General features: G+C 41.5%; 1 protein-coding gene across 4 annotated transcripts in view; it reads right to left on the bottom strand.

Annotated features, from left to right (window-relative positions):
- Positions 1–25,382, bottom strand: part of GALNT9 (polypeptide N-acetylgalactosaminyltransferase 9) — a 375,903-nt gene that overhangs the window by 158,691 nt on the left and 191,830 nt on the right. For 3 of the 4 annotated variants that reach the window (XM_021412958.1, XM_021412960.1, XM_021412961.1), the window contains one exon: positions 22,133–22,279. In XM_021412958.1, coding sequence (XP_021268633.1) covers positions 22,133–22,279 — 147 coding nt within the window. Of the gene's footprint in view, positions 1–22,132; positions 22,280–25,382 lie in introns of those variants that run through there. The other variant, XM_021412963.1, reaches the window with a different exon arrangement.

The raw sequence follows: 25,382 nt of genomic DNA, 5'->3' as shown, positions 1-25,382 counted from the left end.
GTCTGGAGGCAAGTTAAGTTTTAAGTATTTGGCTCTTAGACTTTGTCTCAGTATATTACTAGCAGTACAGGAAAACGAGGATCTCTAACTTCTGAGAGACAGAATCAAAGTCTAGAAAGTGCCCAGATACTGCAGGGAAATGCACTTGTGCATCAGGACTTGCACTTTCTGATCAGGACACAGAGCAGAACAGGCTGTCATGGAACATTTTGACATTGAGAACTGATGAAACAAAAGGGATTGGTTTTTTTTCACCCTCTTGATGGAAGCTCGAGCTTGTCAGTCATCCCCTTCAAAGTCCAGAGGCCAGTGGTTCCGTTTGATAAAATGCTGTGTTCAAGATGAACACAAAATAGCCTGCAGCTAGATTAACCCCTCTTTTTAAGGTTGCTTCTGCCAGAAATGGGACTAACAAAATCTAAACCTTCTACCTCCGCTTTTCTCTGACACAGTGAACACGTTCTGTCCCCATGAGGTGCGTGCCAAAATACATCTTATATGATGTCCCAGCATTTAGAGTTAAATCTGCCACCTGTCTCTGCATTGTCTCTGTCCTTACATCCTACATCATTGTTCAGAGGCTCAGGAAAGTCTCGGGACTGTCCCTTTAGGAAAGCCGAGTGCACACTGACTGCTGTGCCTCCAGAGGGAACTCTTCTTCCCAGCTCATCCATGAGTCTGTCAGCCAAGAGGGGCCTGGGCAATCTGCAGCCATCAAGTTCTTTCTAGGCAGGTAACTAAGGGGGAAAAGTTACGCTCAAGCTTTTCTAACGGGAGTTGAGCCACCACCCAGCTTGTCCTCCTAGGAGTATTTACTTGCAGAGCATCTGAATTCAGAGGTTGTTTTGCTTTTGTGTTTTATACAACCACATGTGCATCATCATTTCCTGCAGCTCTCTTAGATGAGGGACTTCAGCCCGATCCATGCAGTATCTCAGCAGAACGCTACAAGCACTGAAGGGTTCAAAGATTGGGCTTTTAGACAGCTTAAGATCAATCCACATTTGAGTAATAAGACCAGAGCTGCAGAAATAATAACTGAAAAAGATTCCCAGCCTGAAGGCCTCTGTCTAAATCTGTAGTCAAAAAACAAAAATAAACAAACACCAACCAAAAAAAAGCCCACAAAGCCCTGAAAAACTACTTCAGCTTGGAGGTCACTGTCACTGTATTTTTCATGATTTAAAAAATGACTGGCTTTATTTTCTCTCCCTGTTGTTTTTAAGCCAACATCTTAGAAGGCTGAAAGAGAAATACATTTCTTTATCAACTTCTTGTTTTTTTCCTCCTCTGCCACCCATGCACAGTGGTTTACTTATTGAGGTTCATTCATGTGTAGGGGCTGCTGGCATTGATGTATTTTGTTAGCAGGGTGGAGGGATTTGTGCTTTTTTTTTTTTCTTTGAGAGCAGACTGGCACATTAATTTAGTCTGACAGAAGGCGCAGATGAAAATGATGTTAATTTTGCAAGCAGAAACAATCAGACAGAAATGCCAGGCTCCCCAAACCTGAGACATCACATAGGCTAGCACACTGACAAGCTCAGGACTCCATGACTCTGAGTCTGCCTCATTCTGACTATAAATGGAAAGTTTTACTCTCTTTTGAAGAATATTTAAATTTTTTTTTTTATCCTAACATAAAAATTAAGTTGCATTCACAAGCATTCCTACAGTGTTGTTTGTCATGCTCTCAACTTGCTGTTGAAAATGGAACCTTACAACATCACACAACTTAGTGTCCTTAAGGAAAATCGAGAAAGCTCTCTGAAATGACACTATGGTATCTCTCAGACAGGGAGGATGAGGAACATTCTGTGAGCACCCCTTACGGCAAGAGAAACAGCTGCCAGGCCTAATCAAATCAGTACAAACATCCTCCTCTCATCCATGTCTCAAATTAAGGTAATCACCAGAGAAAACAATTAAGGACAAATTCTAATAGAAGTTAAACTGTTGCATACACAGGTGCAGCTCTGTTTTTAGCCCTGTATCCCTGTAAGAAACCAGAACACTTTCAACATTTCCAAACCTTACTCTACCACAAAACTTATTTACACAAGCAACAACGTGGTTCATCTGAAGGTGCCAGAGTTATAGCCACCAAATGCAGAGCAGAGGAAGTGATCTCTAATTACTGACATTTTCACCAGCTAGGCATGATCATTTGATCAGCAGCCCAACTGCTCTCAGAGCAGAGAGAGAACAGATGGACAACATACATTTCAGCAGACAGAAGGCGAACTGTGCCATACGTACAAGTTCATCACTTAATGACTTCCCTTAAAATCGTCTTCTCCAGCGCTCAGACAGTGCAGAAGGCTCTGAATCCAATTCAGTCTCTCCAAACTCCTCACCAAGGCAGACCACTGGCATTTTGAAATCTCAAAGCGCAGCACCAGCACGCCTGTTTTATGGAGTGTGAGGCTGTGTCACCCAGCTTTTCAACAGTCAAGGTCAGCAGTCAGCCAAATTTTGCTTGGTCAAACAGATCTCTTTGCTAAAGCATTCAGCACATCCAGTGATTCTGCACTGTGCAACACCAAGCCAACAAGTCATCTGCCTTATAACAGTCTTCTCTGCTGCTGGATGTCCCTTGCCAGGCTACCTAAAGAAAAAGCGTCAGTTTGCATTTTCTGAGAGTTTTTGCCTATACTCTGGAGAGATTGAAAGCTGTACACAATGTAGACAGATGGGGTTCTACTCCAGCAGCAGTACGTTGGATTTACCATCCTCTGCCTGCCCAGCTGGTAGAGAACTTCCTTTCCATCCAAATTTGTGCTTGGAAAGCTATGCACAAGATGTACCTCTCCCACCAGTGGTAATTTTATCATACTGTATTTCCACTAAGAAGTATCTGTAAACATCAATAGTGTTAATGATGGGCTCTAACTAGAAATTTAAGACAGCCCCAGGATGAGATGGAATTGTGAGAAGGGATTGATCTGGGTAAATCTGTCTTATGCCAGACAGAAGGCACTTTGTCTTTATTGCAGTTTACTTTGGAGTAGTTCTTTGCGTTTTAGTCACTTGGTAAAATATAGCCATGAAGTAGAAGAGAGGAGATCTGTGTTCCTCCAGGTATCTAGATATGCACCTGTTCACCTGCTCCTCTTCTGGCCATCTATCAGCACATTAAAATTATTTAGCGCTTCATTCAGAAAAAAAATAATAGAGAAGTGATTTGTTTATTAATTTTTCCGCACAGGCATCTTCTCATGGGAGCACTAACCTTGGCATGAACTGCTCCTGCCTTCCTGAGCTCAGTATGTGCACTTCAAGCACTGTCCATAGGCACACATACCCCACGTAAATTAGCTTTGGAATAAAACTAGCTCTGGGATTCCTTCAGCAGGCAGCAGAACATTCTAAGCCTTTTGGCAAAGATCTCTCACAGAATCACTTGGATAAAAGATGCATCTTCCTTCAGGTTACATCCAGATTTTTACAGAGAAGAAATAACAATCTAAAAGGCTTCTTCCATTCCTAGCATTACTGAGTATGATTTTAATAACACATACAAGAGTTACTTGTGGTCAGAATCACAGAATGGCTTGGGTTGGAAGGGACCCCAAGGTTCATCAAGTTCCAACCCCCCTGCCACAGGCAGGGCCACCAACCTCCAGATCTGGTACTAGCCCAGGTTGCCCAGGGCCCCATCCCACCCGCTCTTGAGCACCTCTGGGGACGGAGCATCCACAGCCTCTCTGGGCAGCCTGTGCCAGCACCTCACTACTCTCTCGGTAAAGAACTTCCCCCTGACATCCAATTTAAACCTTCCCTCCTGGAGCTTAAAGCCATTCCCCTTATCCTAACAGTGTCTACCCATGTAAAAAGTTGATTCTCCTCCTGTTTATAATCCCCTTTTAAATACTGGAGGGCTGCAATGAGGTCTCCTCGCAGCCTTCCCTTCTTCAGGCTGAACAAGCCCAGCTCCCTCAGCCTGTCTTTGTAGGGGAGGTGCTCCAAACCTCTGATCATCTTCGTGGCCCTCCTCTGGACGCTCTCAAACAGCTCCATATCTTTCCTGTATTAGGGGCCCCACACCTGGGTGCAGTACTCCAGGTAAAGACTCATGAGGGTAGAGTAGAGAGGGACAGTCACCTCCTTGTCCCTGCTGAATCAACAGAATCAGTCTGTTCGCATTCACTACACGCAAATTCTTCAGAGTAAAGAGAGAGGGTTTACCTTTGCCTTTAAAACACAGCAGCAATATTTACCTAAAGGAACATGCATGAGGTATCCTACAGCAGAGGCTTGTTACACTCTAGTGTGAGACAGTCACCACAGCAAACACAAGGAAAAGGTTCAGGGTTGATCTCTGCCATTTTACCTGCTCACCAAGCACCACACACAATTAAAATTTCTTTTTTTCCTCCTTGTAATCCCCTAGTCATGGCCTTCCTGTTGCACAGCAGGACCTGAGCTTCCTCTTCTCTCACCCTACTTCAGACATAGGGCTGCCACTCACTCCTGAAGCGCCAGAATCATGCATCATCACTAACCCTGAGTGGAAAACCATCTTTTAACTCAAGTATCTCTCATGGATATAGCTGCTAGCTAATACACATCTTTTCCAGTGCTTTAGCTTGCACATGAAGCCAGTCTGAATTATCTATTTGCATGCAAATACTAGGTATACATTTCAGACCTCCTCTCAACACATGCAGGCACACCTATCTGGACAAGTTTGCATGTGTAACATCTGTCATCTGCCTGGGAAAGGGAGAGCGTGCATGATGTCTTGTGCTCGTATGGAGATTGCCTTGAAATAGAAGCTTGTTTAGACATATGACAGTATTTCTGCTGAATAAAAACACATTACCAATAACGAAAACCTAGAAGAAATCTGAGAACGTTGAGAGTTTCAAACCTTGCTTATGGTCTCTTGTAATACCGCAGATTACTATCCCTTCCTATTTGTTATACAGGTTTGGGAGAAAGAGGACGGATTGCTGAAAATTGGCTTTTAAATCTGGCATCCCCTGAGAAAGATGGTCATGCTCTGAGGTTTGTGGTATTACTTGATAAGCAGTGATTAAAACAGTAATCCCAAATTGTAATCAAAAAGCAGCCAAAGCTCTGAAATTACTTTTCACTAAGCTTTTTCCCCTTTCAAAGACAGCTCTGTATGGCAAAAGATAATAGAACCACAGACACTGCTCTAATTTCAAATATTTGATACATTAATTTATAGTTTCAGAATGTTTTTCCTCTTTTGTCTTTAAAATCACATCTAGAGTGGATCTGTATTTTTTGTTTGTTTGCTTGCTTTTTGCTGCAGCAGTTCTCTCAGGAAGAATAACCTAATATATATCAGCACAGTCTGAAGGGGTGAAAAGTTTTCCCCTTACCAAGTGGAGTGCTAGCTAAAATCAGCCTTCCCTATGCTCTCCCAGGCGCTAAGACGTCAGATGGGTTCACACAATTGCTAGCTGCATAAAGCCTTTCCTAATTGAAATGATTTTGAGGTTCTGAGGCACAAAGCTAACGCTGACTTGATTTCACAAGTGAAGTTTACTACTCTGATTTCAAGATGATCTCTGCAGGATCATGGGATGAAGACACAATACAGAGTGGCTATATCCAATAACTTTCTTCAGCCCATTCAGCCAGAGCAACTGGTGTGCGTTCATATTTCACACAGCAGATGAAAAGCGCAGGCAATAGCTCATGACACTTTGATTTTCCACATAGCAAGTGGTCCAACTAGCAATCAGTTTGTTTTCAACAATGTTATTTCTGGAGAAAACTTATTAGCAACAGGATAGTCCCAAACACATATTTTTTTAACATTTCAGAGAGGTACGAAACTCGATTTAAGTTTGAAAATTTCCCCTAATACTGTGCAATGATTTGTGATATTTTCTCTTTCCGCTGATTCTGCAAGAAGGCAGAAATAGAAATCATCGGGCTGTAAAAATCAATAGTGATGCTTTGTCCTGTGTAATACAAAAAGTGCAGAAGTTTATCAAGCTCAACTGCAAGATTCGTGATAGACAGCAAGTCGTATCTGAGCACAGGAGGAGCTCAAACTTCTGTTTGTATGTCATGTCTAACCCCACACCTGAGTCAGAGTCTTTATTAACTATACAGTAAGAAGATGGTACGGTGTTTGCCCTTTCCCACACACGGTCTTAGAGTTCTCATACCATATCCATTTATTTTAGAGAAAATCTAGAGATTTCCACTCAGCAAATGCTGCTCATGGATACCCTGAAAGATCTCTCCGGAGCAGTAGCTTACAGCGTGTGGCACTTCAGCGTACATCAACTCGGGCCAGCTCCCTCAGGAAACAGGAGCAGGTGCTGAGACGTGGTGGGAGCACGAGTCAGACAGACCCTGAGAGCAAAGTTTACACAGGGCCCCGGGCCCAGCGACCTTTGGGGGCATTACCCTTTGGAAGGCCAACAGGGAGAGTCGCTCAGGCTTTCCATGAGCGCTGGTTAATCTCCCCCACTAGTGGAAGGTCCGCTAATGAAACTTACGTATCCTTGATCTACACAACTTGATGAAAGCAAAGCTCTAGCATGAACTTCTCCAAAACAAATGTTATCTGTGATAAAAGTTTCCCTTCTGTTCCTTTTAACAACTGGGTACTGAAGATGAAGACAAAGCACATAATTTAACCACAGGTTAAATTAAACCCTGGATTACAGATTGTAATTGAACATAATTACTCCAAATTTAAAGTTGCCCTCATGAGGCAGAAATTCTGCCCCACAGAGCAGCATTACCACGATGAAAACGGCTGTGCACATCCAGGCATTCTGTTTTCCAGCAGCTAGAAAAACATCTTCAATTTCTCGTAGAGGAACAAAAAATCCCAAGACACCTTCATGTTTTATGCTAGTCTATAAAACTGGCAAAGTGTAAGCTCTATAAAATGGCTTTTAATCTAGCACCAGTTTACTTTGTACTGTGTGATACAATCATCTAGTACAAATGTTGTGGGTTAAATTCCGAAAACAGAAGACAAAACCAAAAAAATCCTCTTACAATATATGAAGGGGGAAAAAAAAAGGACACCCACAAAACCAAATCCCCCAGCTTTCCTCTATAATCAAAATCAGAAATCCACAGAATTCATTATCAGCAATGCTAGTCAGGTTACCATTTCTCTCCACAGAAGGAAAATTCCTGTTTTTCTTTGGTCCCATTAGTGCTACTTGTCATGTCAGTAAGTCAAACAAGTCTTGACTTAAGAGAAATTCTCATATGCAGAATCTGTGAAAAAAACTATTCACTGTTTATCACTTTATCACTCAATCTTACAGTCTACTATTTGTGTAATTGTATTGAAATAAATGTAGTACAAAAAATGAAATAGGAAATGCATAAATTGGACTCAGTCAGAAATCATAAAAATCAGGTCTACATCAACAAGGAGGACACAAACACTAAGTTGACATCCTTCAGAGCCAAAAAATGTATTCTGGACAACAGATAAAAGCAGACATATATGCTGTGGGGACATGTAACTCCCTGACTGTGTCTACAGGCATCAGTTCCCAAAATACAGAAAATCACCAGTGAGCAGCATCCTCAAGGAATAACCCAACAGCTTGTTATATCATGATATGCCAGACTAAAACATAGGTTTTGCAGCACAGCTCGCATGCAGTAGCTGAGACAGCCCACTTGTGTTTGTGATCATGTACAAACTGCAGCTAGCATAAACAACGCAGCATATGTCACACACTCAGCAAATGCTTGTGCTGTCTGGGCTATGCCTTTCCCTGGGAAGGACCTGGCACGCTGTAAAGCCAGCCATTGTTGCTTGGTCATATCCAGTTGGGAAAGGCACCAGTCAAGTTACAACAGTGCTATTCCATGGAACATTTAATCACACTGTTTGGACCAGTGAAAAACAAGCTGTTTTGAGATGGATGCGTCACACAAAACAACTGAATTTTTAAACAGAAGTATGACACATCAAAATGTCTGTGTACAGTGTGATCAAATAAAAGGGAAATATTTCAAAGGCAGAATTGACTCCATTACATTTATCCTACCAATACCAAAAAGTTTCTGACTCATCAGAACAGATTTTTTCACTCTCTTCTTAAAGAAGGACATGGAAATATTTTGTATGCCTGTTACGTGAACAGCCAGAGCCCCACAGAGCGATGAAGGCGCATTTTGCTAGACAGCAAAGGACACTAGGCTTCCTCCAAAGCACATAAGGGATTACAGTTAGAGACTGGGAGAGAGCAAACCCAGCCCAGCATTAAGACACTCAACATACTTCTATAGCAGTGGCTGCAGTACCCCACCTCCTTTACTGCTAAAGTAGAATGGAATGGTGAATCAGAAGGAAGAGAGAGGGGGCAGCAGGGCAAAAATACAATTCTTACCATGAAGCTTGGTTTGATGGACTAGAGGAGAAAAAGCTCATCTTAATGTGTTAAACAGTTATAACAGCAAAATAAGATAACTTAATTTCATTCATGTTTGTCTTTAACAATCTCTAGTGCAAAAAAGAACTCAAAAGGCAGAAGGAAACATGACAGTAGGAAAACGCTTAGAGGAAAACCTTACTTGGTTGGGCAGAAAAAATATCTACACCCTAGAGATAGTGGATGGGAAGATGACAAACCAGAGGGGAGGCTGAAAAAATATACCAAGGAGTGCTACAAAACCTATAGCTGTCAGCCAGTGTGACACAGGCAAAGATCGTCCTTGGGTTAGTGCTGGTTTTGTGTCTGAGATTACGTGGATTATTGCTTTTATCTTTTTGTTTCCATTGCAATAAATGTTACAATATGCTAATCATTTAAACGTATGATGAGCATTCCTGTCTGACTTCTTTAAGACATACACGTCTCCAAATGTGGACAGAGACCACATGTATCATACCCCGGAACACAAACAGACACAAATACACCATATATAAAGTCTGCTACAGGTTAGAGTGTCATTCAGCTGTGCTTAGGGTGCTTCATCGCACAGCAGGATCTCGGCACACCAAGGCTTACGAATGCCTACCAAAACAAGAGCTCTGCACCAAACACACAAGAAAGCCTGACAAAAGTAAGTGGTTTAAGCACATATGCACTCTGGCTGTGGCCAGTTTTTCTTAGCGTCATAGCAAATGCCACTTTGAAAAGTACAATTTGAAAGAAACTAACAGTAAAGCTCTATAGACTTAACAGAAGGCTTTTCTAACTCATCTCAGAAATCACAGGTCCCTGCTTCCTGTTACGGTGCTGTGTATACATCTGTATATAAATATACATCTACACATGGCAGAACAGAACAGCGGTGTGCCCGGTTCCACCCCTTCCTGTAAACAAGTGAATTGGGGTCATGATTCACAAAAAGAGGAAGTTCTCACTCTACGTTCAGAAGGTAAATAATGAATCTGACCTACTGTTCTGACCTAAGACAGCGTAGGCTGTACCTTATCCATCACTTACTCTTGTAAGCAAACAGAATACTAGAAAGCAGGGAGTAAATTAATCATTTTCTGCAGTGTACAGAATACGGACTGCTCTAATGAGTGACTACTTCTTTATAAGATAAGGTTAACCAATACAGATAATTAGACACTTCTGTTTAATACGTCTATGTCACTGGAAAAAAAACCACCAAATCCCACAATTACGTATTGAAACACAAACACTGGAACAAATCCAACTGGTTTAAAAATGAGCGCAATTGTATGGAAGTTACAATCTTAGGTTAAAAATATTCCATGTTCCACTCCAACCTGAGCATTTCCAAATCTCAGAGGAAACTCTCTCCCACAGTTGGAGCCGCAAGGTTAAACCTTTGCATTCACCTTGAGCCATACTGACTTCAGTGGACTGCTAAGCATGCAGCAGTATTTGTCTAAGAAGTGCCAACTGTCAATTCCCTGAAGCTGGCAACTAGCACATTGGCAAAACCAGCCAAGAAAAAGAAAACACGACTCTGTTTAGGGTACAAAAGGTCCAGCCACAAAAAAAAAAAAAAAAAAAAAAAAAGAGTTGTGGAGCCTTCTTCATGTTTCTGTGCCATTTCTATGCAGCAGTTACAAAACCGGAGGTTGGCCAACCTCATGCCAACTCCATAACCTCTGCCTCCTCAGGCTTCCTTTGACACAAAGAGGCATTTAAGCACGGAGACTTTGTCCAGAGCACAAACAAGCTCAGATTTGCCCTGCTCCTTCTTTCCAATCGACTGTGGCACCTACAGTTTTTATTTTTAATTTCTATGTGCTACACAGTTTAGCTCAGATCACTTCTTGGCTGTGAACAGGAAGGGCAAGATAAACCTCTTGAGCTAACAACATAAAATCTATAGTGATGGACAACCAGCAGATCATCTAGCTAATCTCCACTTGTCCCACTTTAACTGAAGCTTTTCACAAACCAGTATTGATCCATTGTTCCACAGCCACAAATCCGCAAGTAATTCCCTGTGAAAAGCAGCCCTTCTTGTTGGGAGAAAAGGGGAAGCTTTCTTTTTAACCAGAAAACAGCAAGTAACATAACATAAAACAAAATGACATAAAACAAAATCAAAATGGAATTAAAAATAAAAGTAAATCTTTCTGCAGCACCAGCAGCTGCACAGGCACTTTGCTTCTCCCCACAGGCCAAGAGCTCTCTTTCATGAAGTCATACGAGCATATCTTTTGCTTCCATTTCCACTGGTTAACATTTCATCCCAAATTGGTTTTTGATACACCAAAGCTTTCTTATGGCCTCTGAACATCAATTTTACTTTTCTTACGGCTGTGCTAGTAGGAACTGGGGTTTATTCTCCTTTCCTTGCTCACAAAGGCGCCTTTTCCACAGGATTGCACTATAAACTTCTGACTTTCTTTTACTTCTCTAAACTATTACTCTTTCTTGACGTCAAAACCAAGGTAACAGTCAGTGCTGGAACAACACTTGAGTTGTCTTCTCCTTATTTTTGCAAGTCCCAGTACGCAGCAACATATAGCAGTGGCTGACCAGAGTTCCAGGGATGGTTTACTGTTGCCTACTGAAATAACTAAGTTTTGCTTTTCATAAATAAGATAAAGTGCCAGATCTACGGGGAGGAAAAATGTGAACACAAGCAACCAAAGCCCAGCAGGAGCTCCTGCCAGCCAAAGCTTTTACAGGGAACAACTGCTTTACTTTTCCCCTTCGCACTTGAGCCACAACATTTCAGCACGTTATTTTCACAAAAGCGCTTCACTTCCAAGGAAAAAAGTGAAATGTCAGTTGGAGGGTGGAGCTGGATAGCATTTTGAGTTGACATCATAGCTCAGCAGAAATGTTTGGAGGACTGGAGGAACAAAAAGCCGAAAATGATGGGAAGAAAACAAGTATAACTTAACCACACCAAGGTGCTCCACATCTCTACAGCATCTCACCAGTTTACACCAGAACAATGTTCTGGTTCAAAAGCAAAGGGGCTGAAAAAGCCCAGGTAGAATAGTGAGTAGATTTTATCATCATCACAGTATAAATGGGAGAAAAGGGAGGTGGAAGATGCGTCCAACTCTTATTTTATGAAACAAGTTCCCCCAAAAAACTTAAACTTCAAGAAAAATAACATATTTCAATTTACTTGCAGATAACTTTGGAAATTAAGCTTATTTCACCCCTACTTAGAGGAACTGAGGGGATCTCTGAGTACTTTTGAAATTCAACTTGTATTAGGAGGTGGATCTCACACCAGAAATTACAGGTCTTGAAACGGGTATTGTGATGCTATGATTCTATTGCCTGCATTACAAAAGGGAAAATCAAATGTTCACCATCTGATCCTGAAGACAATGGATTAAATATTTTTTCAGGTGAACAGACATGTACAGACTAGAGGAAGAAGAAAGGAAAGATCAATGGTATTTTTCAGTATCACTTTTGTTGTTGTTCTCACTCTGCTTAAAATTCTGAGGTCAATTTCATTAAAATCAAAATGCCAGTTCTACCAAGATTATTCCACATCCTCACGCCACCCAGAAAAGTAGTTTAATTGCTTTCATTATCTTTGGAGCTTTATTATTCTAATTATCTGTGTGGTTTTATTATCCTAAGTATCGATCTTCCCTTCTAATGACTCCTATAATTAAGACAGGAAGATGTTGAAAATATCTGCAGCAAATGGCAATCAAAAGAGCACAAAGCAAACCGCCCCAAGTGCAATGGAGAGAGATGGAATCAGATATTTGGAAAACTTATAAGACTCTGAATTTTGTTTCTACAACTTGAGAATCTGAATTTTGCTTTAGAGGCAGTGTTTGTTTTTTTCTCATAGCCATCTCTCTGACAGGGATAGCTGGACTGCAAGAGTTTTGAATGGAAGACATTTTTTATTCTGCATCTGAGCTGAACTTTGCACAAAGCCCTCCTTTAGCAGGACCTACCATTTGTGTTTCTGCACTGCAAAGATCAGCAAATGAATTATTCAGTCTTCTGCATTGTTGCACTCTTCTCCTTCAGTGAAGTTATCGTGCCATGTCATATTTAATTTTGAAACTCTATTTTGCATAGTTTCTTACAATTTGCATGTGCTTTGCTTGCATTTCACATGCAGGCATTTATAGTAAAGCAAGAACATAAATAGTAACGAATATGATTCAGTGACATCTAGTACAGCTGTATTTCTGTACAAATTTGGTCTTGTTCCCATTGAAGCAAGTAAGATTTGATGCTATGCAGCAGTGGAAGTAATGCTGAACTCACTGGCTTCAATGTATTTTGTAAACCTTTCCAAAAAAAAAGAAGAGAACACATAAAAACAAGATAACAACAATTCTGCAGCAAATACATGATTAGCTCTATGATGTAGAGTAATAATTTTCCTTATGCTTTCTTCACAGAAAGACCACCATTAAACATTTGCATAATAGAACAGACGGAGGCTGCGATGCTATAGAGCACACAAAGAAGTTTAAAAAAATTCCTCAAGTGAATTAAACCACAGGTTCCTGGATTTTGAAATCGTTCCCTTTCGCCTAATTATGGGAAGCTGTTTTCAAGGACAGTTTTTGGCATATTTTCTTAAAAGACATTTCATAGACAAAACTAAAAACTTAATGATCCTTATCCTAGAGAGGATGGGAATACTGAAAACAGTTCAAACCAACATGTGAGTTCCCATGTGTTGTCTTCTAATAGGCACTTGCAATTTTGAACTAAACCATTCAAGTATTTTTCATGCTGCCTTTGTGAGATCTTTTGCAGCTGTCTAAGCAAGCATTGGTGGTAGAGGGAGACATCACACCAAACGAAGTAGAGCCATCCTTACAGACAGCAGGGCTTGGCAATTATTTACTTATTTACTTACTTCTTTTTACCAACAATCCCAGTGTTCTCTGGTTACCAAGAAGCACCACTGCCACAGCTGCAGGATGGCCTCTGCTGGCTTTGTTGGGTGCCTTCAGTAATGCAAGGCTACAGCAGTAAGATATGCTACAAAGTCCTGTTACTAACATGGTATATGTAATTCCTACAGTCCCAAGAGTTATTTGTATGGTACACAAAATCCCTTAGTAAGCAATGGGGACGCATCTCATATCAAGCTGAGTGCTGCTGACAAAATATTATCATGATACCTGACAAAGCACAAACGGTCATTTCATTCCTGAGGAGGTACGTTTTCAGGCATCTCTGCAACAGCTAATGAAATTTCTGAGTTTAAATCTAGGGTATGTCTCAGAGAATAGTGGCCTGGCCAGCCACTACACACTTTGCACTGTTCAGTTCCTATTCAGATTCAGCTGGCTGCACACAAATTGTACGCTGGCAAATTCAAAGAAGCCTTCTGCATTGTAACTGCTTTATCATTTGCGTGAGTAGCTCAGTGCAGCCCATCTGACATGACCGTCAATTCATTTTTAGCGTTGATTCTTAAAATTGGAAGCAATCAGAAATGGAGATTCCATCTGATTTGTTACCACTCCAGTGTGACCAAGTCACTCAGCCCTTTCTCCCAAGGCCTACTGAATGCCAAGGCAAAATAAACTTGGTGGCAGAGGAGGAAGGAGAAAGTTTGGAATTGCTTTTCAATCTGCCATGACTAAGAGGATGAATAGGCAATAGATGCTTGTTGTTAAGTACCGCATAATATTGGGAGGCATATGAGGTGCACGTAGCAGATAAGCGTAGCTGAACAGGTAAATCACTCAGAACAGCAACCAGCTTCTTTCATTATGAAGCTGCAAGTGCGTACTCTCTCCTATGGCCATCTGTGCACAGCTAATGGTTCTCCAGGAACAAGAGGAACATGCTTACTTGCCAGCCCAGTTTATTTCTTCAGTTCTGCTCTGGGCCGGAATTAGACAAGTAATTAAAAGTCGCCTGCTGAAAGATGCTACCCATCCAGATAAATACAGCACTTCAGTTTGAGGTTGGTCCTGGACTGTGGAGTCAGAATGTGCATATGCAAAAATTCAGCTTAGATTTTGCAAACAATGAATTGGAAGCATGACTGAGGTGTGAAGTAATTACTACAACTGATGCAGAAAAATCCTGCAGATCAGGGTTCATAGGAAAAAAAATTAGAGTGCTTTAACAGTTGATGCTTAGCTACCCATTAGGTTCAAAAGGATGATGCAATCCATTCCATCACGTTTATTCTACAATCAGATCCAGCCACAAAACAAAACTGTGGAAGGCATATTTCTCACACTATTTCTAGATCTTGTGTGCCCATTGCCACTAAAAAGCCAGTTTGAATGAGGCAAAAGACTATCTCATAGCAAAGAGGAAGGAAGGTCTTCTACAGAAGATTCTGTATCAAAAACATGGACACCATAAGTTAATAATTAGCTTCAGCATGAGATAACCATGTGACCCAGCTTTCTCTCTGCACCATGCTCCTCACTCATGCACAGGTAATGCTCACTTCACTCTTTATCTTATCGGGACTCTAAGCTTCTCAGGACAGAGACCGCACTACTAAATGGCCCTGTGGCTCCCAGAAAATGAACGCAGTTCTGTAGTTTTTTTATGGTAAGATAAACAAAAGGAAATAATCATGAGGGGACATCATACAAAAAACACTATTCAGATATTTTAAGGCCATTGCCTCTAATAGCTTTAGAGCTCAAGCAGATCTTTATATTAGTAAATCTTTACTGCGGATAAAGATGCCAAGACAGCAGTAATATATTTAGATCTTTCTATACCTGTTACGGTCTGTGCCAAGTTCTGCATCTTTGAAAGAACATGCACAAGGCCTCTGAAAATAATCCACCCTAGATAAGAGCATTTGTCAACAGTTGTAAGCCGTTCATATGAGCAAATGGTCATAACGTGACAAGGCTTTCCCAGATAGTGAATGAAATGAAGTCTTAACAACAAATCAAAGATGTAAGTCCTCTGATAACCCAAGCAGTAACGCAAAAGCCATACTGCTGCTGTCAAAGCAGCATTGCTCTGGGAAACCTCCAGTGCTAAAACATGAGTCATATTGGCTTCCAGTTGCAGAATAGATCCAGAATGATTCCAAATCCACTAAAATTACAAATCACCCTTCAAATACAGCACTGTTGGTGCTCCAGAAAAGTTATTCGGAGGACATACTTTATCTACAATATTGGAAGTTATTTTCTTCTCTTTTGGTGATACTAATACATAGAGTTTAGGTCAGACTAAAACATCTGCTCTTAGTAGGTAAGATTGTTCTGCTCTACTGAATTGTTGCCAAGCTGCACTAAGAACTTGTATTTGTCCAGTGTTTGCATTTTGGAAAGGCTGCTGGAGATGGGGAAGCCATTACTTCCTTCTGGAAGTTGTGAAACTCTGGGTTGTTGCCCTATGCAACCTCCTCAGTAATACTGCCTGAGGTTCTATTGCATCATTTAAACAAACGAGCCCAGACTTTACTTTGTCCTCTGAACACATCAGGCCCTTTTAAATGCTCTTAGGTATGTAAATCAGCCTAGGGAACGACAACCTGCCTGTATTGCTACTGCCTTTGCCTCCAAAGGAATGACGCTGATAACACATGGAAGTTGATGAAGGGTAGATAACACCAACATGAAGCATACAAGATGTGACCCTTATCCTGGATTCTCTAACATGCTGAAAACAGAAACCCACGTTGAGAGGGCTGCATGCTAATCAGCACAGAGCTTGTTGATGACAAGAAATTGGCAGCTCATTAGCCTGGACACCCAAACACATATCAAAGTCTCAAGGAAATCTAATTGCAGCATGGTTAACGTCAATCATTTAGTCTTTGCCAATCCCTCCATTCGTTTCCAAGGATGGCATTTTTCCTCCCTGGCATCCATACTGTAGTTAATGCCGTGGTGCTAAGAGGCAGAAGGAGAGATGAAAGAATGTGTGCATAATACCAGATGGAAAAAGAAGAATGCAGGCTATAAGTTGCCTATGAAATGGAGATGATTATAGGCAACACAATTAGCAATCTGTGCATCCACTTCACTATGACTCCCCAGGTCAGAACACATTCACTTTGCTGCAGCAAAGGAGAAAGTATTTCTTTACTATTGCCAGAAGATATGAAGCAAAAACCTTCCAAACAATCCGGTCCCCAAAACAACCAATAGCAGCAAACACAAGAGAACCTCACTATGGTATTAACATTACTACAGTGAAGACAACAGCAAGAAAACTGCCTCACAGTCAGGGCATTGTCACACCACACGTTTTGTCCACTTCTTTGCTTGGTTAGGTCCATTTCTGCCTTTCTACGTGTGCCCAGAAGCTGCTCTCTCTGAAGACCACCATACTGAGATTAACAGGCAGATTTTTCACCTTTACTCAGCAAGTACATGTGAGGATACCCAAATCAAAGTGGCTGCACAAAGAAAGATGGGAGAACTTCCAAATTCTTTGGGTCTGATACACCAAATTGATTTTCACACCACTCAGACCAATACCTTGGGCCAGATTTTTCATGAATGCTACAGTCCAGCAAGTCCATGACCAGATGCTGAAGTAAGGATGGGATTATCAGCACCTCTGAAGTAAGAGAAGTGCTCCTCTGAAATGTCAAAACACACGAAGTAGCATGGAGGCACCTAGGACAGGAGAAGTGATGAAATTCTCTATACCATATTCAGCACTTTCTTTTTTCCATCTTCAGGTTTTAAATGCACAAAAATCTCCCAGGAATACTATTCATTTTCTCTATCTGTTCTGAGTGTATCTCTGTGCTTTTTTTTTTTTTTAAACAATCTAATATATTCTTAACATGAAACATCTAATGCTTGTTGCACAAATGTGTAATAAAATTTAGCCCTGTGGCTCTTCTACTGTCAAGTGAAATCGAATCCATGTGAAGCAAATGTGCAGCTTTAAAATTTCTTCATCTGAATGTTCTTGTCTTTGAAGGGAGCAGTTCTGCTCTCCTGTCCCCCACAGATCAACAGGGATTTAGAGGAGCCGTAGGAGGGAATATTTCAGCTTTGGTTTTGTTCTGTCAACTCAAGGTTTTGGATAGCAGAGCTGTACCCTACTGCACTGAAGAAAATGAATCCTTTCTCAGAGGCATTGATTTTAGCAGGTATTAAAAGTATAGACAAATAGAAAAAGAAAAGCAGCCACAGACATTTTTCAAAGGAAGGAAACGAAAAGGCTTGAGATATGGTACAAGGGGTAGCTACTGCTAAGAGACATCTTCACTTAGCCTAGGTCTCACATCATTCAGGGCCAGTTTACAACCACATACAGAAGTAAAGGAATTGTTAGTGGCTGAAAGGGACCACAACACCATCTCTGAGGAGCCAGCCTTATCCTCTCCCCAGGAGAAGCAACCTTTTGGCAGACAAGCCACCTCTCTAAGCTTGTGGAGGTTCATCTGAATTGTTGCACTGTTCCACAGCAACAGAAGAGACCCTTTCTGTACTGTCTTCTACTGAGCAGAGGTTCTCTAACCCCGTGTTTGCAGACATGGCATGTGCAGGTCACACAAACCAACAGATTATTTGTTGCACGGAGTCAGAAGGTGGGAGAGAGCAGCAGCAGCACAGTGCAAGTGAGGATGTAGGAGAAGCCAACTGTAAGAGTGAATTTAACACAGGTTTGTACTCTTGCACGCTGAGAAGGACCAAGGTTGCCCTATAATGCTAAATGGTTTGTGCTAAAGCCTGCTGGTCCGTACTGTTCACCTTTCAGCACTGCTTGCTTCAGGGTTAAGCTCCACACTGATCCCACAGACTGAACTCCCCTTAGCAGCTGGAGCATGTCTTCCAATTCAATTAGGTGTGAGCTCATGGTATGTGAGAAAGATTGGGAGATTACTTCAAAAGCACTTCCTCGCCCAAACTAAAATAGTAGTGTAGATGCAACCACAATAATTCATGAATATCAGGCCAAATACTGTGCTGGAATTAACCACTACTCTGTCAAACACGGAGTTGCAATTCTCACCAGCTCCAAAGCTGAGTTTTTCAGTATTTATGTTGTGTTAAGAAAGGTGTCAACAAATTATTACATCATTGCACATAATTTTTCAAATTGTTTTCCTAAGATGTGAGTTAGGTTTCAGTCTTTGAAGAGGGAGCTGTTAAATTCAAGTTTCTCCTTCACAGGTGGAAAACTGACTAACTTTCAGCTGGAACATTTGTAGAGAAAATAAAGTTATTAAGCCTCCATTTTGCTAAATGTTTAGGTAGGGAGTTTAAAACACAAGGAGGGAGAGAGACATAACTCACACAAGAACTTTAAGTCTCACAACATTGAGCTTGCAAACAAAGCTTATATCTAACTGATTTTGGTCTGTGCTGAGTAAAATTAGATAAAAACACAGTCTGAATATACATTTCTTTTAAATGAATCATGATGTAAAAGCACTGATGTGTGTTTCTAATTTGTTTTAGGAAACAAATGACAATCACATTTTTAATAATTAGCAGTTTTGGTCTGCAGTCATGTACGAGCTGCGTCATTCTCATGCAGCATAAGAATAAAAGCTGAGAGAAGAAAATAAGTCATTAAGGGTAAAAAAAAGCCCTTAGTGCTGCAAAATACAGAATGTAAAGGGCAATGGTAACTTTCCAGTGATGGGTAAAGCCCTATGGACCTTTTGAATTTTAACTGGATAGCATTAAAAATGCCTGTAAGACCAGCTGTCATCAATTATTTAATAGCTTACATCCTTCTTTATGTCTGTGACCATTTCTGTGGCATTCCTGCAGACTGAGGCTACTTCGGAGCTCTTAGCAACAGGCTTGTGTTGTACCTCTCTCTGCAAAGACACAACGTGAGCGCCTGACACTGTCAGAGTCCCACAGTGCAGTGGGAACAATCATTTGAAATAAAAAGCTAATGCCATAAATACATGTTATTAATCTAAGCTATCTTAGGTAGGTATTGCAGAGTGATAAAGTACGGAAAGGTCTGAAAGACTGGAAAAAACATTCTGAAGAGAAATACTGGGCAGCATTCCTATTTGTGCTGTGTAACACCAGATTCTGGTAAAAAATGTAGTTGCTGTAAAAGATGAGAGGAAGTCTTCTCTACAGGGCTCACAGGATAGGTCCAGTCTGCGATACCGCTCTGGTATTGCAGACCACATCACCAAGGCTGATCTGCTATGAAGTCTACATAATGTGCCACTCCACCTTCCTTCTCATCGGTGACACTCTGCTAAAGACACATAAACCCAGAGTCATCCAGCTGGTGGGAGAGGAGTTATCATAGGGCACACCCACTATCAGGATGAGGTTTTCTCACTCCTCTTGGCTTAGGCAACACTGCACAGTAATTCCTTCAATACCAGTATTTTAAGATGTCTCACTTATTTTAGCCAGTATGTTGTACTGGGATCCTTTGGTAAAGATCAGCTTTGACTTGTACCTTGGCAACAAGTGCACAATGCTGCATCTACATTAACAAAACACTCATAAGATCCAGTACAACACAGCCAAGTATCTGTTGGCCAACACAGAGCATTGTCCATGCTGTTTCCTTTGCCCTTTATGACTGTTGTGTGCTACCAGTTTTTAAGCACAGTATGATCACTTCTTGGCATTTTAAAAGTGCTGGATGGAAGGGTACCATTAAAAAATTCCTCGTGCTCAGTGACTATGAAGTCCTAATGCAGAATAACACCAACCTTTGATGCCTGCCCCTAGAATTCCCTCTGCATTCTACTGTTTTGTCTACCCACAGTTTCTCTTTTTGTTGTTTGTAATTGGAAAGTGTTTTAATAGCTCTTTCAAGTATTGATTAGGCCAGTACTAGAAGAAGCGAGGATATGATTGATGAATATACCTGCTCATTTAAAATAGGTCTGAGGCAGCAATGAAATTAGTTGCTGACTTCAGTAATTTCATCACAAAATTATGCTCATGTAAGTGGCAAAGCATATTTCTGCTGTGCAGTCAGAAAGTCAACTTTTGATGTTCACAACAAGAAAGAAGAAATTCTGCATGTGACTAGTTTACAGCAACACGGACAGTTCAGCAACCATTCATGCAGGAAACCCATGCTGGTAAGGGTAGAAAAACTTCTGCTTTTTAACCAGTGATACATCATCCCATATAGGAGTTGTTATACACAGACTGAAGAAATTACACTTTTTCCTTTTCAACTACGCATTGCTGCTAGAAAGAACTGGAGTGCTATATACACATAGTGAAAATCTGTTCTGAGCACCCTGACACATGGATAAGACAAAAGTCGCCTTTGAAGGACAAAAAAAATCTCTGGCTTGATTTTGCTGGGTTTCTAATAGTGCAGCAGAAATGCTTTCACGGCTTTTGTAACAGTTTTAGGCAGGCAGCTGCCTGAACAAATTCAGATGCTTTTAAGAGACATAGGTAGAGATGTTGCCCAAGTCTGTGAAAAGGAAGGACGGCCCCATGTTTACAGAGCTCCCTTCTTTTCTTTAGAGGGATTAGATCCCTAAGGTTAAAAACTCCTTCCCCATTTATTGGCAGGTATGCCATGCTGCTGAGGAGATGAGTGCACCTTTTGGTATTCCACACAGAACAGCACTGTAACTGTATCACACTTGCACTACTGCAGCACTGAGGCACCTTTTATCGTGCATCTTTAAGGCTAGGTCCTATGTGAAAAAATAGGCTGAAACTCTCCCTGTATCCCATAGACATTAGTGGTCCACAGGGCAGGTTCACCAGCAGCTCGATGTAACTGCAGCTACCCCTTTTTCTCCACCCTTGCCACAGCACAAGCCAGCTGTAGTGACAGACACAGCAGCAGCCACTACCCCCTCTGCTGTCCTCTCATAGCACATACCCTGTCACCACCATCCTCTTGATTTTATACAATTGGTTTACACCAGAGAAAGCCTTGGTACAGATACAATTAAAGCAGCAAAAAGGCTTTTACTGGTATCATCTATTTTGCTGGAGGAACTGGAGCTGCTTCATGTCTGCTGAGAAACTTACCAGGGTGTTTTAAACCCTCTTACTGGAGAAGCTGTTTGTGTCAATAAGGTACTTTAGCTAGTCCATTGTGTACCATTTGTTAAGTGTAGTCACACCAGCAAGGACTCTCCAGCATATCACAACACCCAGAGGCAAGTACTCAAGCCACAAGCAGACTAGGAAGCACAAGAAAACCAAGTAAGAATAATTCTATCTTGCTTAGTGCTCTCAAAAACATTTCACTGGGACAAACACTTCAAATTCCCCTTGCAATAAAGACAAAATGATCTCTTCTGCACACAACACAGACGTGTGCATTGCTAGAGCAGTACTCACAGCATCCTGAGCACCGTAAGATATGGTGCTGAGGCCAAGAGGAATCCAGAACACTTTCACAAAGGCCGGTGCTTGTTCAGTTCCCAGCTGCCCAGAGACTGCATATCCATCTTATGAGCTTGTCAGTAGGCAGATGGGATTTTAGTAAAGGCAACCAGTAGTTCTATGATAATAAATTTTAGCAGAATTAGGTAACAAATGGAAAAGTAAAATTGTTGAGCTTCTCAGCAGGTTTTTTGGAACATTCCGTTAAGTAGATTTGGCGGGCTGAGTGTCACACAGGATGTAAAATGAACAGAATTATGAAAGAATATTTAGGCAAACTGTTACAGCAGAAACCTGGAGACAGAGTGGGTCTCACCTCTCAGCTCTAGGTACTTTGATTTTAAGTCTGACTAAGATACTGTCAGGCAGAAAAAAAACACAAGTGCAATAGCAAGCTTAAAGACAATCAGGCAGTGATCATATCCTCAAAACAAATGGTGGTCAAAGTGACCTGTGCCTTACCTGGTCTAATCCACATTGCAGAAGCACCCACTCCAAGGCTGCAGCCGTGCCACAGAAGTACACCTTCCAGATTCTGCAGTCCCATTGCAAAGTGATTGGGCAGAGCTGGCAAGGAAATTGTTCCCTCATGAGAAATCCCAAAAAAATCTGAAAGAGAAAACAACATATTGTTGTCCAAATTGCAAATGATTCTTACATTTTCATAAAAAATCTACAAGTTCAGTTTTGAACTTTACCACCAGGTCAGTCACTCTCAAACACACAGAAATCTGCTGAAATCAAAGGCAAGAGAGACGTTGCAGTGGAATGACTATCTCAGCCCAGATTCTTAGAGATCCTGTCTGGCAGCTCTGGGCAAGCATTAAGCTATTGCTCAGCTTGTAGGATTGGAAAAGTGCTGCCCCGGGAGCCTTTCTGCTCCAGGGCACCAACAGCAGAATTACTCAGAGGTATTCCACTCTGGTTCCAGAGGAGGACCACTAAGATGATCAGAGGGCTGGAGCACCTCCCCTACGAGGATAGGCTGAGAGATCTGGGGATCTTCAGCCTGGAGAAGAGAAGGCTCTGGGGGGACCTTATAGTGGCCTTCCAGTACCTGAAGGGGGCCTACGGGAAAGCTGGGGAGGGACTTTTTATAAGGGCATGTAGCAACAGGATGAGGGGAAACAGTTTCAAACTGGAAGAGGGTAGATTTAGACTAGATGTCAGGAAGAAATTATTTACTGTGAGGGTGGGGAGACGCTGGCACATGTTGCACAGCGAGGTTGTGGGTGCCCCCTCCCCAGAAGCATTCAAGGCCAGGCTGGATGGGGCTGTGGGCAACCTGATCGAGAGAGAGATGTCCCTGCCTATAGCAGGAGGCTGGAAATAGATGATCTTAGAAGTCCCTTCCAACCCAGACCATTCTATGATTCTATTCTGCACCAGCCACTGCCAGAGAGGAGGTGGGACGGGACCAGTGCTGTGACCTAAAAGGGCAGGTTTAGATACTTAAGAAGTTAATGTTTATTTTATTTCTATAGCATACAGTAATTACAACCTGCATACTAATTTTCTGGTTTTGTATCACTTAATACTTGTGGTTCCTTTCCTCAAAATCAGAAGAAAGAGGTCTGATGCACATCTAAAAAATACTGAAACACCAACAAAAAACAACCTCCCTCTTCTTTCTTTGCCAATCTCTTTATCTTACAGCACTGCTGTTTACAGAGCAGTGACAAAGGCTGGTTAGGGATGCATCTTTAAAAAGTAATATGTGGAAAAGAAGGAGCAGATATCCTTGAGATCAGATGATTCCCCAAAATGTTTGATCCTTCAGATCAAATGCGGTATTATTCCTCCCACTGTGCGTGCCTGTGTGTATTAGCACCAGTTTACTGGCAGAGCAAGGCAGGTACCGCTGTCCTTAGAATTCCTGATCACAGTTGTGGGAGAATCACAGAAGACAGGAACAAACACTGTCCATTAAAAGACAGCCTTGAGTTGTTTTTTTGCTGATTTTCTTGCTTTAGGCTGATACTTTGGTGTTCACTCAAACCACTGAAGTCTCTTATCAGGGACAGCCCAGCATAGAACATGAAATAGAAAAACACAGGCAATCTGAGTTTCCTCAGAAAATATTAGAAGGCAAACTTTGAAATGTCTTAATTTTAAACTCCTTTCTCTTCACAATTATCTTTCCCTGAAAGAAAATTGATGACAGTGAAGTGACAAAAGAAAGAAGAAAAAAAAAAGCAAAGAAAAAGAAATTAAAATGGGGAGGCAGAAGGGAAAGAAATGAGAAGAAAAAATTACTTCCCCAGGGCTTCCATTCTGCTTTTTCATACATATCTTCCTAACCACAGCACAGGAAAATGATCTTCTATTAACCACATTAAACTTAATCATCCATTAAAAAGTATTATATTAATACCTGCCTCATGCAACAAAAGATCTCTAAGACAACCACATCCTTTCCTGTTGCAGCCTTCCTTGATGAATTCCAGTTCATGTCAAAGGAAAACTTGGAATAAATGAGGAATAGATCATCCTCTTGGCAAACAGTTATAACCTGGCTTTACCAACGATATGAATGCAATGGTAGTACTGAAATTTCCACAAGAGCACACTGGAGTTTTCCTTCCCCACTGTTCCTACGTGCTCCTCTGCTCGCAGCAGGAAGCAGAGTGCATGAAGAGTGTGACATCACACCTGGGGACCTGACCCATCTCATCTGCTCGCAGATCTGCAGGTTGGCCTTACTAGATCTGGGCCTGCAGAGAACAGACAACCATTTCCCTTAGCACGTTCTGTGCAATTCCTAGACACAAAGCCACCAAGCACAGTGCTGCAGAGGAAGAACTCACATTCACTCCCATGTTACCTAACACAACTTGTGCCATGCCGCAGCTCACCATTTGACTCACTTGGCAGACTACAAGAGATGAAGAAATCAGAGTCCTCCTCTTCATCCTTTTACAGGCCTTGCAATGTAAAATCATTGGATCAACCCACTAATATAATCTCATGCTTTAAACTCTTATTTTGAACTAGTTTGGGTTTTCAGGTAACCAAGAAACTCATCTTTATTCGGAGGCAATTTCTTTTACAGCTGCCTGTAATCTCCCAGCTTCCAGACTGAAAATCATTTAAAAACAAATAAGCTTCCCTGCAGATAAAATTCAGAATATATCTGAGCTTTCGAGATGATAAAACCAAAAGGCAACGTTATGTTGGAAAAGGAGATGAAAAACAGAGGAAACCAGGAAGTCCCATAAAGTTCAGAATTTAACCTTAAGGCTAGAAGAAACAGGCAGAGAGTAAATTCTTTATTTCCATACACATTTTCTGGAAATGTGATGAGAGCAGCAGCAAAGCACATATCTTGTTAGCACTGCTCACATTCTTGCGTGGCTTTGTATGTGTGTGTTTGGACTCCAGCTGGGCCTCGTGCCATCATCTATTACATATTCACAGCTCCAGACTTCGCAGCCAAGATTTTCAAAAAGCTTTAGTGGCTTGAGGTGCCTCCAACACTGAAACATCCTAAGGCGAGCGGCTTGGCAGCACATGCAGTAAGTGCAGCCTTTGTTAAGGTTGCCTGAATTGGATGCTCACATAGACTAGTACCCCACTAAACACCCCATAATCACCAGTTGGTGACAAAACCCGTCAGGAGTGTGAGGCACATTTCTGTCCATATAAGCTGCTGATGAAGTTGGTAGGCAGTGTGGCTTGGACACTGCGTTGGTCCTATCTGATACAGGATACA

The sequence above is a fragment of the Numida meleagris genome, chromosome 14 (assembly GCF_002078875.1).
Source record: "Numida meleagris isolate 19003 breed g44 Domestic line chromosome 14, NumMel1.0, whole genome shotgun sequence".
Classification (NCBI taxonomy): domain Eukaryota; kingdom Metazoa; phylum Chordata; class Aves; order Galliformes; family Numididae; genus Numida; species Numida meleagris.
The sequence above is the reverse complement of the archived record's forward strand: the minus strand, read 5'-3'. Positions and strand labels throughout refer to the sequence as shown.